Genomic DNA, 17,233 nt, shown 5'->3' on the forward strand with positions numbered 1-17,233 from the left:
TAAAACTAAGGCCAAGGAGCAGGACACGAAGCAATAATATGAGAAGAACGTGCGGAAAGATGCAGAAAAGGCCCTAGAACCCTAAAGCCAAGACCATCTAATCCGAAGAAGGCAAGAATAATGCAGGTACGAGCGCGCATTAGGGCGAATGGGCGGCGCGCGTGGCAAAACGGCCCATACGTAGTTAAGCCACCTCTTTTTGCACACGTCTCGCGCACACGTACATCCGTGTTGATTAAAACCCTTTCTCTCACTTCGTTCGTTTCAGGGCATATCGAAATACCTTGTAAGGCAGAAGTCACATGGCAGCAAATCCCGTAATTTGCTGGAAATACTCATACAATTGATACTCGACACCTCAAGTGCCCCTCATCGTTCATGCGCGGCTCAACTTTGGACATCAATCAGACCAGCTGTGCTCCGCTCGATGAGGCTGAAGCTCGGCTCTTAGATTGTGGCTATTCCACATATTTGATCGATATCTGAATCACTATATTTCCTATCTCAAGCCACTACTCTCAATCACGATGGCTGATCCCCTCTCCATCGCATCGGGGATTGCTGGTTTGCTCTCACTTGGTATTCAAGTCACCCAATCTTTGGTCAGTTTTTACACAGCATACAAGGACCAGGACAACGATCTAGCAAAGATTACGCAGCATCTTGATAGTCTTTAGGGTATCTTTCGATCCCTTAACGTTGTAGTAGAGGATCGGCGATCCCAGATCGGTGCACAAGACCTATTCCAAGAAGTCGACAAAGACACTTAAAGGTGCTAGGAAATTATCATAGAACTCGACTTGAATGTCTCGGCCGCCGGTTTCAAGGGTCGTATTCATCTTGCTAGGCGTCGCGCCGCCTATCCATTTCAAAAAAGTATATTAAAGAAGCTCGAAGAAGACGTCGGCGAGATACGTCAACATTTGTCGTTCGCACTAGATGTCCTACAGCTCAAAAGCCACAACCAGATCGAAGATGACATATCGGAAGTCAAATCGCTTGTGGAACGAACAAACGCAAGTTAGATCTCTTTCACGATTCGTGCCTGGCTTATGGCAACTAATGTATCTCTTAACCATAACGCTATGTGTGCGAAACGTCATCAAAGTACCGGCCTATAGTTCGTCAATGGCCATCAATTTACGAATTGGCTAGTAGAACGTAATTCGTTCCTATAGCTAAATGGCTTCGTAGGATGTGGCAAGTCGGTTCTTTGCTCAACTACAATCCAACACACATTCCGTGTAATGAAGCAGAGGTATGAAGTAGGGATCGCGTTCTTTTACTTTTCCTTCAACGATAAGTCAAAGCAAGATAATGACAGCATGCTACGCGCATTGCTATTACAGCTATTAGGACAGCTACAAGACGGTGAAAAAGATCTAGAGCAACTACGTGCGCTATATAAGTCGGGTACTCCTCTAGTAGAAGAGTTACTCGACTTGCTTCAACGGTTCCTTAGCCGATTCCGCGATGCCTATATTCTACTCGATGCAGTAGACGAAAGCCCCCAAGATCGCAATAGGGAGGGTGTCTTAAGAGCGATACAGGTGATACGCAATTAGTCCTTACCTAGTGTCCATCTTTTGATAACGAGCCGTGACGAGCTTAATATCCGTAGGTCTATAGATCCTTCTTATGAGCAAGATCTTTCGATAAGGAATTCGGCAATCGGGAGAGACATAGAAGATTTTGCTCTTATCAGCTTAGTAACGACCCAAATCTCCACAGGTGGAAAGCGTCATAGGGAGATCCAAGCAAAACTGACAATAGGTGCGCAGGGAGTGTAAGTGCTAACAATGAAAAATAGTTTTCGCTGATTTGACTAAAATCACGTGTAGATTCAGATACGTTGAATATCAGTTCAATGCCCTTAGGCGAGCGCGAAACCGGAATCAGCTTGATAAATGCCTACGTACATTGCCCCGCGATCTAGATGAAACATACGTGCGAACATTGTGCAGTATCAACGAAGAATACGTTGAGGACGTGCGGTAGGTTCTGACCGTGCTTTGCTTCTCCACTCGACCGCTTAAGGTCAACGAGCTGATCGACGCCCACGCTATTGATCTTAGTGTGACACCACATCTTGATCGTGATGGTCGTTCGTACGAGCACGATGATCTTGTAGACATTTGTCTTGGTCTTATCGAGATTGGGGCCATGGAAGACGACAATGGGCAAAACAGCCTGACTACTCGCATAGCCCATTTCTCTGTCTAGGAGTATCTTCAATCAGATCGCATCTTACAACAAAATTCAAGAAGATTCGCCATTCGAAGTGCACCTACGAATAGAGAGATAGCTTAGATTTGTCTTGCGTACCTCTTAGAGCCAACTCTTTCTAAGGGGATATTGGATCAAGCAAAGCTCATAGAGTTCCTACTCGCTCATTTCGCAGCTAAACATTAGTTTTATCATTACGCAAACTCTAGAGAAGAGAAGTCTAGCATTGAACATCTAGTGCTAAGGCTTTTCAAAGACCAGACAAGGTCATTCCTAACGTGGATACGTTTACATGACATAGACCGTCTATGGAACGCGGAAGTGGCTCATCATCGTCCTATCACTGACATTGCATTGCCTCTATACTACGCAGCGATGTTGGGAATAGAATCCGTCTTGGAATGTATCTTAGCAATCGACATTGGAGATGCAAGTATAACAGGAACAGTGAATGCCCAAGGTGGGGAGCTTGGCAATGCACTGTAGGCTGCAGAGTCTAGAGGCCATGAAAATGTGGTGCAGGTGCTACTGTATCATGGCGCTAACGTTAACGCGCAAGGTGGACGTTTTGAGAATGCACTCCGGGCCGCCTCAATTGGCGGTTATGAAAAGGTGGTCCAGATACTACTGGATCATGGTGCAGAGGTTAACGCCCAAGGCAAAAAGTATGGGGATGCACTCTAGGCCGGCTTAACCAACGGCCATGGAAAGGTGGTGCAGATGCTGCTGGATCATGGTGCCGACGGCAAGTCCAAAAAAGCAGAACTCAGCCCCCTTTTTTTTTAGCTTGTTTGCAAGGTCAACGTTCTAGAAAGCCCAGAGACCTTCCAATCTAATACAGACGCTACTTTTAAGCTGTTATTTACGCCTATACTGAAATACTGCCAAGAAAGGGGTTCAGGGGCAGAGAAATAGTAATAGGTATAGCGCGTTTCGAAATAGGGTTCGGGAAAGAATCTTTGTGTGCAATTGGTGAAACTAATTCCGATCCATCCTATATTAGATTCTATCAAACGTGGATTGATATTTGCCATCTCAAAACCGATAGAGGAGCGGAAGTGACATAGCAGGGCAACCAAATGAATCATAGTAGAGGGAAGTACTGTATCGTAAAGCATTGTCTATAGCTTTTTAAACATGTGCTCGTTACTAGAAGTCAAGAGCTACCCTAGCCAACCACAAACTTTGAAGCGCGCTTTTGCTTGCGCTGCTTTGTAGATCGATAAGTCTAAGATTAGGCCACCCGCCGCTTCTTCACTAGACTATAACCTAACCGTTTAGTATTAAGACGATGAACATCCTACGCGTGCCTACGAAGATGCATCTCATGTAAGAGATCTTCTTTACACATGAGACACTTCCGATCATCTAAATGCTTCTTTCGAAAATGTCTTAAGGTTGACTTATACTCGCTCCATTTCTTCACTTGAGTATAGAATGGCTCCTAGGTATTTCCAAAGCATTAGAAACATCTTTCGGGTTGACTTGCATCCCTGATATGATGCTCGGCTTCTAATAGAATCATTTCATCTAGCGATAGCGCCGTATTTTCTAGAGTTCTTATGGCTAGACTGACTATTGAAACTAGCTGTTCTTCTTTAGACCCGTCGCCTAGCGATACTCGTTTGCGTCGTCTACGCAACGGCCTACCTTTAAGGTGACCATAGTATTATGAGATTGCAACGATAGCCGCATTTCGTCTCTGCTACTCCGCATCTAATGAATGGGAAGTCGGCTAGGTTAACAACTTCTTGAGAAGATTGATCTACTCTAGCAACATACTATCTGTTCGTAGTGAGTCCTTGGCTTCCTCGTCGTCGATAGCCGCTCTAGAGAGCTATCGCTCAATGTCTATATTCGCCTATCCGCGGTCAAACTCCTTTCGAACTTTCTGCATCAACGCCCTCTCTAGCCGGCTAAACATGTTGAGCTTATCGCGTGTAAGAGTGTCACATCGCGATTGCATTTGTTCACTCGGGTCATAGATACAAATTTCAGTTTGCTCTTCTAATCGTCGGACCGCTTCGATATACTCGGGATGTTTACGGATCGATGCTCGTTGCTCGGTTATTAGGTGTCGAGGCCGCCTCGTGTCGATCCACCTACTCATGCGGGTGATTACGCGCATCAGAGATTTGTTGGATTCGCGGCCGTTTATCACACTTTACATGTCCGTGTCAACGTGTCGCGGAAGGTAATGATTAAGGAAGGTGCGGGTATCCGTGTGCTTTATGATTAGATTCTACTATGCTTCGCTGACTGCGTCACTATTATTTAACATCTTTCTACCACTATAGCGCATACGATGCGCAAACATTGAATGAAGCCAACCATAAATCTCTCTAAGATTCCTTAGTCGAGCGGACATAGTGACATCAACCATGGGTTGATCCCCCCGAAGGATCGGATGCCCGTTGACGACTTCTGTCTTGCAAAAGATATAATGATCCTCGACCTCGGGTTTCAAGGGGAGTGGCATCTGCTGGCGACTACATTGAACAAATAGACTTCGAAGTTTCTCCATAGAGGAAAGGGCTAGAGATTCAAGAGCTTGCAGCCAGAAGAGGATACCAAAGATGAATACATGCGGGCTGAAGATAAGAGAGGGGTCGTCGATGATTCCAGGAAATGGAAAAGTATTGCTAAAAAAACAAAAAATCGCCGAGCCTTCTAGGATCAGGGAGTAATGTATACCTACATGGCTTCAGACCCGAGGAACCGCTTCGTGTGCTCTGACCTGATCTCCGCCAGAAGCACGGGAGGGCCATCGTGAGGATCCTTCTGTATAGAGAACTGCAGATGCTTGAGCTGTAACGAAAGCAGGGCACTCAGTCGAATACTGCACCACTATTTCTCTTTCATCCAACGCACAACATTTGGAGAACATTGCAAAGACGAGCCCTACTGCTGATATAATCCCCACGTCGCAGATTGAATGACGGCATAGCTTCTGAGTCAGGTGCAGGGTCCAATTCATTGTCGCAGAGCTTGTTAAGATGTTGCAACGAGCGGGTATTCACAAGAAAACGATTGCTTTGGAGTGTACTGTGGTTGAGACTATTGTGATACAAAATTGATCTGGTGTGTACCGAGCGGGAACCAACCCCTGACTGATGGCGGACCCACCTGCGGGAGGGCCTGCGAGTCTTAGCACGGCCCCCAAACCCTCAGGGCCCGCTAGATAAAGCCCGCTAAATCGCCAGAAATTTCTTTTCTGATATGTTCGCATTTCAGGACTTTTCAACGAATGACTGTATTACGCCCCAATATGTTATCTAGTCATTTGTTCTTGTTATTCGCCCTCCTAGGCTCTTCTCTGGCATCAGAAGTGGTCAGTTTTAAGATCCCACGCGAGATGGCTAATCTACGACTAACGAGTAATAGACGATTCCATGGGTAGGGCAAACTAGTGAGGGAAATGTCTGGGAAGATTGGCATGGTGAGCTGGCAGCGAAGGTATGTACTATAAGCCACTGGAAGAAGCAAAAAGCTAACAACAGCTCAACCAGAACGACAATAGTACCACTTATTACATCCAGCCAGGTTGTGTCACAGATACAACTACAACGGGAGCTTGTTATACTCTTGATCCTCCGATTACTTTGATTGTTGCCCCTACTTGTGAGTGGGGTCATGCGCACCATAGCATGTTCAAACCATTCGTCTAATTTCAATTGGATATAGCATATCAAGTAATCACGACAAACCCCGACGCATTTCTCGGGTAAGACTTATCATCTCCAAACTCGATACGAATACTTACATATGCTCGATAGATACCAAAGCTCTTCATGCACTCTGACGGGATCGCCGTCCCCAACAAAGGCACATTGCTTTTGGACCGACCATGCGGCTTTCCGTGGTTCGACTTTCTCGGATTCTGCAACGATAGACTATCCCGACTCTCTCGGCTTGAACACAATCTACTCAGTCACCTTGACCTATGGTACTCCTGTGGCTAAGACTGCGACGGCCACATCTATCGAGGTTACGGCTACTGCTGAATCGACAGGTACAGCAAATGGTGCTACTACCACTCAGGGCCCATCTAGTACAACCACTTCCAGTAATATTGGAGCCAAGAATGCCGCACCCATGATGGTCCTAGGAGGTGTCCTGGTTGGGGTTGTGTTCTGGGCTTAATGCGTATTGAATCGGTTGAAATTCGACTAGAACCACATTGATCACGGACTTTTGCCCGCGCAGGCGCTTTTTATACATGTATTCATAATTATACAATTCTAGATATCAAGCATTTTCTGCTGGGAAAGCCGTCTCAAATGTTCACTCTCCAACTGAGGAAGCGCCGCAGTTTTCTGCGCCACGGTTTTCTTCGACCACCGTTAACCATGACTTGCAACGCAAAAATCGTGGCCAACTGCGAGTATAGAATCCACCGGTTCGCTTCTTTGTTGGTTTCGCAGCCCTCAAAAATTATATATTGTCTACGAACCTACGACTATTTAGGTGTATTTCCCGTCTCTAGTTTTTCGTTCCATCTTCCGCTAAACTGGGGCTATGTCGTGGTAGTTACTCTTCGCACGTGCAAACCTCCTTTCTCAAAGGCTCTCAAATTGGCCATCGGGCCTTGACACCTAACTGGGCTATTGTCTGACTGCATCTTTCGGGCGACACGCCACGGGTTTTCCTCAACTTGGTACTTAGCGTGGCTATCGCCTGCAAATCTCCTTCGCCTGGCCGCATCTTTCGGGTGACACGCCATGGTTTTCTTCGATATTCTAGACCGTAAGAAAATACCCCGGCCCAATGGTTTGATTCTCTGGGGTCATGAGTGCTTGGATTGTTCCGGCCAAGCAGGCTTGAGATGAAAGACAAGAAGAAGACGAGAGTAGAAGCTTTTAGTTTTCTTCTACAGATAATTATGAACTACAGTCGAGCAAATCTCAGAACAAATCTACCAGCCCTCAAAGCAAATTTCAAGCCCTCCGCGCTTTGGTCATCACTGGGCAACAACAACTGCGTTATGTAACAAGACGACGAACATCTTGTGCATGTCTCCGCGAAGGTGCATCTCATGTAAGAGATCCGCGCCACACATGTAACATTCCCGATCATCCAAATGCTTCTCTCGAAAGTGTCTCAAAGTTGACTTGCACTCGCTCCAATCCTTCGCTCGGCCATGGAGTGGGAGCTTGGTATTGCCATAACATTGAAAACACATTTGCGGTTTCTCCGCCGTCCTGATATGTTGTTTAGCATCCTGTAGGCCCAAAATCAATCGGTATCAATGTCCGATCCCGCTTCTTCTTTGGCGTGGTAATTTCGTTCGGTGCTAAGACGATGAACATCTTCTGCGTGTCTGCGAAGATGCATCTCATGTAGTAGATCTTCGTCACACATATGACATCTTCCATCCTTCAAGTGCTTCTCTCGAAAGTGTCTCAACGTTGACTTATATTCGCTATATTTCTGCGTTCGACGATGAGCTGGAAGCAGGGTGTTGCCATAACATTGAAAACATCGTCGAGGCTTTTTTGCCTTCCTGATATATTTCTCGGCTTTGCTCAAAATAATGTCTTGCTGTGAAGGTTTGGGAGAGCTGCATTTGATCTTAGTTGGCTATACTGTCATTGTTGTCTGTTCGTCATCGAACCCATCGCTTGGCGCTATCCGTTTGCGTCGCCCACGCAACGGCCCACCTTCGAGAACAGGACAGTATTGTGAAATCGCAGCAATAGCATCGTTTCGACGTTGCCACTCGGTCTCTAAAGAGTGTGATGTTGGCCATGTGAACAATTTCTCGAGGAGAACTATCTGCTCTGGTAACATTTGGTCCTTAGTCCGGAGTACCTCCTTCGCCTCCTCATCGTCAACTGCTGTTCCAGACAGCTGACGCTCGATGTCCCTGACAGCCTGTTTTCGATCAAACTCTATTCGCGTCTTCTTTCGCAGAATCCTCTCTAGTCGACTAAATGTGTTGGCCCTTTCGCGCGTCAATTCACACCAAGTTAAGGCCTAAATTGTTTTACTAGGAGGTCATGGTTTGAGGGTCAACTCAGAAAGCTTCCGACGGCATATTTCAGGTCCTCCTAAAGAAGACTTATTGTTCAACTGCGCAAGTCGAACAGGAATGAAGTAGTAAAACTAAGGATCTCCGGAGGCCACATGCTTTGGCCCGTCGAACATTGATCCGGGACACCGCGCGCTTATTTTCTCTGAGGCCGTTTTGGCTCGCAGCTCCGACTCGCCGCCATGTTTAGGATAGGCCATGTACGGCAAGTATGGGAATAAACTTGCAACACTTTCTTTTGTCTCACCAGATGATCGCTAGTCTTAAGCCTAGGCCCTTATCTCCTGTGCAACCGGCGATATCGCTAAAGGCGTAAGCCATACGCTGCTCGGACGGAAACAAGTTGAGCAAGTGTGTAATTTTTTGAGGTCGAAAGAGCTGTATAAATTCTCAAACAGCACAGAGATACCTTAAGCACTAGAGGGAGCTGGTAATCACTTGCTACGAATAAGGCGCCCCCGTCAATCCCTGCAGCTTGGTTCTATGTGTAACGATTCAGCTGGAGGTTCTTGTCTACGGAAACTAAGACAAATGTAGAAATCCCTAACCAATCAAAGTTTAAACATGCATCAACCAGCACACGCTCTGACAGATCTGCAGGCCAAGCAACAGAGCCGATCACAAGGCGTGTTTGGATATTTGAACGTGATTTGGCCATTTGACCACCCACGGCTGTATCCGCAGAAGGTTTCTTGATGGGATCTGCGAACGACTAGAAATCGGATCGTTAATAAGATTAGTCCCTTTTCCGCGCCCGCTGCCAACCTTGCTGTTCAAAGCTCTACCAACAAAATGACCTCGCCGTATCGCCAACCTAAACAATTCGTTCTGTGTTTCGATGGAACTGGTAACAAGTTCGCTGGCGATGAATCGGACACAAATCTACTGAAGATCTATCGTGTAAGTGTGTTTTCTGTATCCATGGAACTAGCTTAACCGGACTTCAGATGCTAGATCGGAGCCAGAGCCACCAATTCCACTACTACCAGCCTGGGATAGGAACCTATGTCTCATCGCATTCACTTGGCAGCAAAGGCAGATTGGTGCGGATCCAGTCTGCTTACAAAAAGGCCAAGGATGCTGCCTTGGGGTCTTCATTTGACGAACATGTGTTGGGTGGATACAAGTTCCTGATGCGGTACTACTCTCCTGGTGACAACCTTTATTTCTTTGGATTCAGTCGCGGATCTTATACCGCTCGCTTTCTGGCTGAGATGCTTGATTACATTGGCCTTCTTCAGCCAGGCAACGAGGAGCTTATCCGGTTCGCCTGGAAAACATTCGCTAAATGGCAACAACGACGGGACAACACCGATGCAGACAAGGAAAAGAGACACAAGCTCTTTTCATTCATGAGAGCTTTCCGTGAGACTTTTAGTCGGCCAGTCAGTCGGATCAAATTCCTGGGACTTTTTGACACTGTCAATAGCGTACCGGTCTTTGAGAATGCTTGGATGGAAAGAAGTAAATTCCCTTACACGGCCCACAGCTCAGCTTGTATCATTCGACATGCGGTTTCGATTGATGAACGTCGAGCGAAGTTTCGCCAGGACTTGATCTCTGAAGTTATGCCCCCGCGACATGTGCATGGGCATCGATTGAGACATTTTCTTTCCCGAGAAAGCCACGAGATGGTCGATGTTCCCAATATCGTTCGGGAGACACCCGAAAACGAGTACCAAAACAAGAGCCAAGAACATCAGCACCCTCAACCTGACGAGATACAAAGATATCGACCGCGTACGCCCAGACAAAACCCTGCTCTCGAGCCGTCCAGCAGCAATCAGCTCCTAAGCGACAGAGCTTCGCTAAAAAGCGGCGTCTCTGGGGCCTCACTCCAGGTACCTGGACTCGCACATGAAACAGAGAAGAATGATAATGATCAAGATATAGCAGAGGTATGGTTCCCTGGTCAGCATGGTGATGTGGGCGGTGGCTGGAAAGCCAACCCGGAAGATCCGTGGCCATTGAGTCAAATTCCTCTTGTCTGGATGGTAAAGGAGGCGCAGCTTGCTGGGCTTGAATTTGATCGTTTGAAGCTCCAACGCTTCAACTGCGATGAAACCGTTAGAGACATGAAAAATCCCCAATTCTGCAAGGAGCATCCGACAGATGACTATCTTGTGGCCTTCAACAACTCAGTCACTCAGGGTGTTGTTCATGATACACTCACATATGGCGGGGGCGTTTCAATGCTTTCTACATTTGCGTGGCGTATAATGGAGTATATGCCCTTTCGAAGGATGGACTTACAGCCAGATGGGTCGTGGAGGCCAATTCGGTGGCCTCTTCCCTGTGGCGAAGTACGAGACATTCCTGATAGCGCTGAGATCCATGCTTCTGTCATTCGCCGCATGAAGATTGATAAGAAGTATCGACCTGGAAATGTCATCATTGGCGGCGGTGGCAGAGGTGTCAAGGAAGCCTCGGAGAAAGATGGCATTGGGGAGTGGGTGGTGTGCAAACATGACGGAGACCCCGTGAGAGAAACATTCGTTCGAAAGAACCCTCCTACCATTTGTCGAGATATTCACAACTAGCTGCTTCTACTTTCCCTCGTCCCATCCCGCAATAACCTATAGAGAGGTTTTGACCTTTCTCGAATGCAACCATGCTTAATTTTCTTTGATATATACTTACTGCCCCAAATTGCTTACCACATTAAATTCAACAGTGAATGAGCAATGGTGATTGTCAAAAGCATACGAGGTTATTTTGCTCTACCCCATGGGGGTTACTAGGACGTATATATACGAACGATTAACTCCATGGGCCAATTGGCACCTAAGTTTATAAGCAGAAACACGTTTTTGAATAGCTGAGGTGGTTCTAGCTGATTGTCTAGTCAACGAGGAATGCTAAACCACACGTGTTAAAAGTCTGAATGGATGTTGCTGTCGCACCTGGTCGTCGAAGAGTTGGTGATTTCGAGTCTTTTGCCAAGAGCGTGACGCTTTCCCATTTCGGATTAGCGACTAACCCTAAGAGCACGCTAATGCCGTAGACTACGCGGGTGTGCCAATAATAATGTCTAAGTATTAAAATGGACGAATCCCTGTCAAAATGGATGAATCCCTATCAAAATGGGGCTAGAGATTCCGAGGAACCTAATGAGCTATAAAATCCTTTTATTTGATATGTTTACTCAGAGAACTAATAAGAAATAAGGAATTCTGTTTATATTCTTGCGGACTTAACGATTTTTCTTTTTAATATTTGCGGATGCTAGCGGATCTTACTACGTCTCCTCCTCTAAAATCCGCACTAGCACCTACAGAAGTCCAATCAGCATATCGTTTTATATTAATATGTCAAACATGCGTACGTGTTCCCCTAAATTTTTATCATCAAACTTCCCTAGATAAGTCCCCCTTTTCTATCCTCTAATGTCTCCTGAGTCACTACTTTTGGGTTTACCTTCCTATCCATATACCTACCTAGCATGTCACAATCACAAGCATCCGAATCGCAGACATCCTTCTATGCTGAGTCGTTTCTTGATCCTAACCTCCTTCAACCAGATGATCCCTTTGAGCTACCAAGCAGCCAGCCAACAGTGTCTTCAATACCAATCTCAGATTTTACCTACTCTCTACGTTACTCCGATGCCCCTACTTCACTTACGCGCGTTGGCCCTACCCTCCAAAGATTCTGGGTCCTCTATAATGCCGACAAAGGGATGGAGGTTTCTCGGAAACAGTTCGTGGATTGGTGGTTAACAACAGACTTTGGCTTAAGGAAAGAGCTACAGACTACTATCCGCTGGGACGGGAAGAAAAAGTCTGATATCTGGGAGCGCTTTGATCAGGTTGCACATCAAAAGACCTGCGAGCCTAAGGTTATGTGTAAGCAATGCTATACTACCATTGTGCATCCGAACAATCACCGCGCAGGGTCTTCCCCAATGAGAGGACACATTACCACTAGCGCTTGTCGTAGTAAGCCAAGGCTATGAAAAAGAAGGATAGACCAGTTACTACGGGACTTAGTAAGGTCTACAAATGCTACTCTCCCTACTTATTTTACTAATATAGCACAATCTAGCCGCATGCCCCACCTAATAAGATATTCAGTCAGAATGTCTTTGAGGAGAAGCTTCTTGAATTCATTACATCCGCCCCACTCCTATTTCGAATCATTGAACAGACACAGTTCAAGGATCTACTCGATATGGTGCAATCAGCTAGTTCTAGGCTCAATATTCCTTCCGCAAGGAGTATCCGGCGCCGTCTAGAAATGTCAGTGGAAAAACAACATCAGAGCGTTCTTAGTAAACTTCCAGAAGGAAGCCGCCTCGCTATTGCACTTGACTGCTGGACATCTCCCTTTAACCAAGCATTTATGGCGATCACAGGCTATTTTCTTGACGAGAATTGGAACTATATGGAGGTGCTTCTTGGTTTTGAGCCTCTCCATGGGTCACATACTGGAGGGAATCTAAGCAAGACTGTCATTCAGATCCTCCAGCAGCACAGCGTCGCCAACCGGGTATCATCAATCACCACTGATAATGCATCGAACAACAACACTATGATCACAGGTGTCCAGGAGATAGTACAATCACTCGGTCTAAGCAACAACTCTATTCTCCGAGTTCCATGTATTGCTCATGTGATTCAGCTTAGCCTAAACCAGCACCTCGGAAGGATGATAGCAAAGCCAGTGAATCAAGAAGTAGAGACTGAGTGGTCTGACAAGCGCACCCGGTCGCTACAATCTCGGTGAGGGATTCCCGCTGCTAGCGGACAAATATGGCCATTTGGTTAACACCCTCGAAGTCCACGGGTTGGGGAGCGAACGGCTCAACACGATGCACGTTCGAAGTGCACACATTTCTGACTAGACTACCCAATCTGCATAGTCTCTCACTATGTGGAGACGACCCTAGCACATTAGGCCGGCTAGAACTATTTCTGGGTGGACTTAAGCTATTCGAGCAGTCGAAAGAAAAGAAAAGAAAAGAAAAAAAGAAAGAAAAATAACACAGTTAGGTCTTTAGTTTTCCTTAAAACTCCATAATTAGTCTAGTTATGCCCTGAATGGTATTAGGATATAATTAAATCGTATATTACGCTATTGCTGTTGAGATATAAGTTGTAATATATGCGTTTACTATGGTGTTTTGGGTTGAACAAGTCAGCTACATGACTCACTCGCTTACCGAATACGTTTTTGATTATCTTTCTTGCTATTGCTTGTTCTCGACAGTTGAAATTGAACAAGGTAGCGTGCCAGGGAGCGGTCGCGTTGGGTGGCCAACTCGCTTGTGGATTGCGTTGTTGAGATTTGATTCCTAGTGAGACTCAACTTCCTGCGTCGGTCCGGGATTCACACTTGTTTAGCGTTTCTCACATCACGCTATGCTGATCCGTGCATGTGAAAATAGGCAGATCCATCCCCTGTCAGGTTATTTATCCTACCCGATGAGGCCTGCCTAGACGTTTTTGCATTGGTCTTTTTTATTTTGTCCTGCTGGACGCATCGAAATTTTGCAAGACAAGCGCAACATTATCTCTTTTGCCGCTAGCATGCCTTCATTTGAATCCACACAGCTGGTTAAGAAAGACAGCGGGAATAGCGATGGCCTTATCAGCTGCGATCGCCACAATGGCAGTTACAGGAGTTCGGTTCGGTCGCATACGTCTCCCGCGGAAGAAGATAGCAATGGGAAAGCGGGATTTCTAAAGAGAACATGGAAACATTGTAAACGACCAGGGTAAGTACTTTCACTATGAAATGCACCAAACTTGCTTTGCTATCGCGCCGCATCGCATGGCAGTGGTCAAGTTCTCTGTAACTGACTTGGATCTGAAAATGAGCATAGGAGCGCCCTCGTTGCCAGGCACTTCGCTCAACCAATTCTCGCCAAGTCCTCGCTTTCTCTGCTCTCTACGTCCTTGCACAATCCCACGCCGAACACCGTTGATTTCTCAATGCGCGTAACTTTGACACTTCCGGTCCCCTTTCCGGTCCTACTAGAGCCCATGGTCGTTCGCCTATGCCGAAACGGGCATGCTCCTAACAACCCATTCCTCGAAGTGACACTACCTGCATGCCAAATTGTACGCTCTGCGGATATTGAGGTCATCAGGAAAACGACAAATATTTTAGACGTGGAGCAATTTGGAGATTTTATAAATGATGTTATGTTCAAAAAATCGGTTATATTAGATATCAAAGGTTCAGCGAAAGTGCAGGTCCGTTGGGTAAAGTCTCGCTTGCATTTGAATGATCATATTAAAGTAATAGGTAAGACTTGTCTCTTTCCCCTCCCTTTTCCTTCGTCTGTCGTAATTGAAACATGCTAACCCTTCATGTGTTATTTTGCAAGGATTTGATTCTTTCCCTGGCTATATGATAAAATCTTGTCAAATTCTCCTGAACGCTCAGGACGGGGCCCATCTCGAGGCCGTTTTAGATCTTCCAAATCCATCCCTAGCGACGATTGAGATGGTACGTACCTTGGCAGACAGTATGGTAATATATATTCCGAAGCTAACAAAAAGCTGTTTAGGGAGATCTGACCTTAAATCTTTATGTTGGATCCGTCCTCGTCGGTGAAGTCTTCATTTCCAACGTTACCTTCACCCCCGGCCCGAATGTCGTCTCATCGCGCGTGTATCTCGACCCGAAGACGGCCGTGCGTAATATTACCACAATTATCCAATCGCAAAAGGAATCGCTTTACCGCGGGAAGCTTGGGGTGAGAGTGTCAGGGAAATCAACAGTACGCAATGGCGAGAACCTTGCATACTTTGAAAATGGACTCTCCAAGCTGCAACTGTACTCCATGGTACCAGTTTCCAGAATCCTTGGCAGCACAGTCGGGGGGATTGCAACGTCAATCACTCCAGGAAATATTCTGATGCTCTTGAGAATGACGGGGATAATGGCCAGATTAGAAGGTAATGGGGTCGATGTGGCGCAGATAACACAGCTTGGACAACCCGCGTGAGATTTTTCCGGCATTCTATTTTATGAGATCGAAAGAGGCTGGCCTAGAAATTTAGACGTCTCCCCCCCCCCCCCTTCTCTCCCCCTCCTACCCAACCCCTTAATTGTAGGAAACAAAAAGGTCCGACGCGCCGCGTCGCGTTATGAAGTCGCGAACGTCTAAGCCCTCCCTCGTTATGAGCGAATCAGGCAGTACTAGACCCCCTATCAAACGGTATTGGACCCCCTATCGAACGGTACTAGACCCCCGTCGGATTCCCCCCCAATTTTTTCTACTATTACAAGTAGCGCACGAGTAAAGTAGACCGAACCCCCCCTCAATCCCCGAGCGCCACCCGAGGCCGGCCCCTCCGGGGGTCCGCCCCGGAATCAGACTGTCAAAACAAGGCGTGAAATTTAGGAATTCAATAGAGATATCAATGAACGAAAGGCGGGTTCATTTTAAGCGGCCTCCGCGGACAAAAAGCCTACTAGGATGGGGGTACAAAGTCTACTAGGGTGACCATCGGCGCGGCCATAGTTAAGCAAACCCTGATCTTATGTAATCCTACTGCACCCACCCCCACTGTGTTAGAGATCAGACCAAATTGTGTCAATTGATGGTATGTCCTATGCACAAGGAGGATTCATTAAAGAAAGAAAGAAAAGAAGAAAGGGGAAAACATGAAGTAGGGATAAACATGGCAGAATGAAAAGGCGGTCAACAGTCACGAAGCTTCAGCTGAGTATAACAATATCAGGACTTCGTACGAAGGTCCTATAACACACTGCTATATCCACGGTGGCGAGGTCTTTCCAGAACACCAGGATCCTGCAAATGCAAATCCAATATTCGATTATAATTCGTGATTTGTGATTTGTCCATGATGATTGTGTGAAGCCGTGGGCTTACTCAGAGAAATTCGTACCCATTAGGCTTTATATCGGCTTGTGCGCTTAGACCAAACACAACCAAGTTGCAAAGTGTCTGCGTACTACTTGAGTGGCCTGTCTTTCCATCATCAAACGAGGTCTACGATCTGCTTAGCGCAAAGGCTCCTTGAAGCGAATGCATAATCTTAACATTAAACATCCCTATTTCTGTTTGGCTAAGTTGGTTTTAGTTCGGAGGATGTCTATTCAGACGTTCTCTCAGTCAGCCCTCCCCCTCGCAATGGAGTACAGGAATTGTCCATCCAGGACTTATGTGATTGTCTCCTCTAGGAGCTTTGAAGGATTTAATCATCCTAGGCCTCAAGATGGGGCTAATCCGGGTTAGCACCGCGGTTCTACGCAGAGCTGCCTAGGGTCAACCCGTTAAGTTCCCTTATTTAATTTTATTTGGCAAGAATTTCCCTTTTTTGGCCAGAAAAATGATGATTCTAGATATAATGCTATTATATACACCTGTTCTAGTCAGTGCATTGTCAGGGCTGCGGTCTTACAGTGCGCGATACTACCATATAGTAGTCCGAGGCATTTCAAAGTTAGAGAACTTCATCATAGTGGTTTTTTTTTTGGCCTAACTGGGTAGCGCGGCGCTGGGCGCACCCCTCACAGTTAAGAAACTGCCAGTCTAGTTTACATATAGTTACTATCTGCGGATTCCCAATGTCGTCCATGCGCGCTTGATTTGACTCTCTGGCACGGAACCCCGTTGTGGGTTCCTTCCGGCCAGTCCGCCACTAGCTCGTGATATCTACGATTGGGATTATACAGCGGCCATATTCAATTATACAACCGCTTACCTTGATTGTCTGGCTTTCCCGGTGCAAATCACTACTTACAGGAAGATCCGAAGCCCAAATACGCATTGCAGCAGAGGATGAGGATAGATTCTAATCATCACCCTTCCTAAGCATACAAGCAAAATCAGGCCACGAACATAAGCCTAGACCGTACAATAACTTTTAAGTTTCGAGGAGAAATTTTACTTATTCTGAAGTCCACTGCTATGCAATGAGACTTTGGGGATTTTGTCCGGATCCATCCACATATAAAAGGTGCTAAATTTGAATATGAGATAAAGCGGAAGTAATGTAA

At 46.2% G+C, this 17,233-nt stretch overlaps 6 protein-coding genes across 6 annotated transcripts; 5 read left to right on the forward strand and 1 right to left on the reverse strand.

Moving 5' to 3' along the window:
- Positions 1 to 527: 527 nt before the first annotated feature.
- Positions 528 to 1,025, forward strand: N7474_008997 (uncharacterized protein; the record flags this gene model as incomplete). Its single annotated transcript, XM_057200407.1, has 2 exons — positions 528 to 669; positions 793 to 1,025. 2 exons carry the CDS (start codon positions 528 to 530, stop codon positions 1,023 to 1,025), a joined length of 375 nt encoding a protein of 124 aa, XP_057048394.1.
- A 922-nt stretch (positions 1,026 to 1,947) lies between these two features.
- Positions 1,948 to 3,942, reverse strand: N7474_008998 (uncharacterized protein; the record flags this gene model as incomplete). Its single annotated transcript, XM_057200408.1, has 3 exons — positions 1,948 to 2,215; positions 3,531 to 3,670; positions 3,877 to 3,942. Coding segments are annotated over 3 exons (474 nt in total), but the record flags the coding sequence as incomplete, so codon positions are not given.
- Positions 3,943 to 5,473: 1,531 nt separating this feature from the next.
- Positions 5,474 to 6,369, forward strand: N7474_008999 (uncharacterized protein; the record flags this gene model as incomplete). The annotated part of the gene is made up of 5 exons (XM_057200409.1): positions 5,474 to 5,557; positions 5,611 to 5,682; positions 5,736 to 5,847; positions 5,911 to 5,950; positions 6,003 to 6,369. 5 exons carry the CDS (start codon positions 5,474 to 5,476, stop codon positions 6,367 to 6,369), a joined length of 675 nt encoding a protein of 224 aa, XP_057048396.1.
- A 2,680-nt stretch (positions 6,370 to 9,049) lies between these two features.
- Positions 9,050 to 10,797, forward strand: N7474_009000 (T6SS phospholipase effector Tle1-like catalytic domain-containing protein; the record flags this gene model as incomplete). Its single annotated transcript, XM_057200410.1, has 2 exons — positions 9,050 to 9,157; positions 9,205 to 10,797. The coding sequence occupies 2 exons, from the start codon at positions 9,050 to 9,052 to the stop codon at positions 10,795 to 10,797; spliced, it is 1,701 nt and encodes a 566-aa protein (XP_057048397.1).
- A 902-nt stretch (positions 10,798 to 11,699) lies between these two features.
- On the forward strand, positions 11,700 to 12,982 carry N7474_009001 (uncharacterized protein; the record flags this gene model as incomplete). The annotated part of the gene is made up of 3 exons (XM_057200411.1): positions 11,700 to 12,102; positions 12,185 to 12,195; positions 12,302 to 12,982. The coding sequence occupies 3 exons, from the start codon at positions 11,700 to 11,702 to the stop codon at positions 12,980 to 12,982; spliced, it is 1,095 nt and encodes a 364-aa protein (XP_057048398.1).
- An 803-nt stretch (positions 12,983 to 13,785) lies between these two features.
- Positions 13,786 to 15,212, forward strand: N7474_009002 (DUF3712 domain-containing protein; the record flags this gene model as incomplete). Its single annotated transcript, XM_057200412.1, has 4 exons — positions 13,786 to 13,973; positions 14,082 to 14,454; positions 14,648 to 14,710; positions 14,772 to 15,212. 4 exons carry the CDS (start codon positions 13,786 to 13,788, stop codon positions 15,210 to 15,212), a joined length of 1,065 nt encoding a protein of 354 aa, XP_057048399.1.
- Between the last annotated feature and the right edge of the window lie 2,021 nt (positions 15,213 to 17,233).

This window comes from Penicillium riverlandense (assembly GCF_028828495.1).
Source record: "Penicillium riverlandense strain IBT 135883 chromosome Unknown utg000008l_segment0_segment0, whole genome shotgun sequence".
Lineage (NCBI taxonomy): Eukaryota > Fungi > Ascomycota > Eurotiomycetes > Eurotiales > Aspergillaceae > Penicillium > Penicillium riverlandense.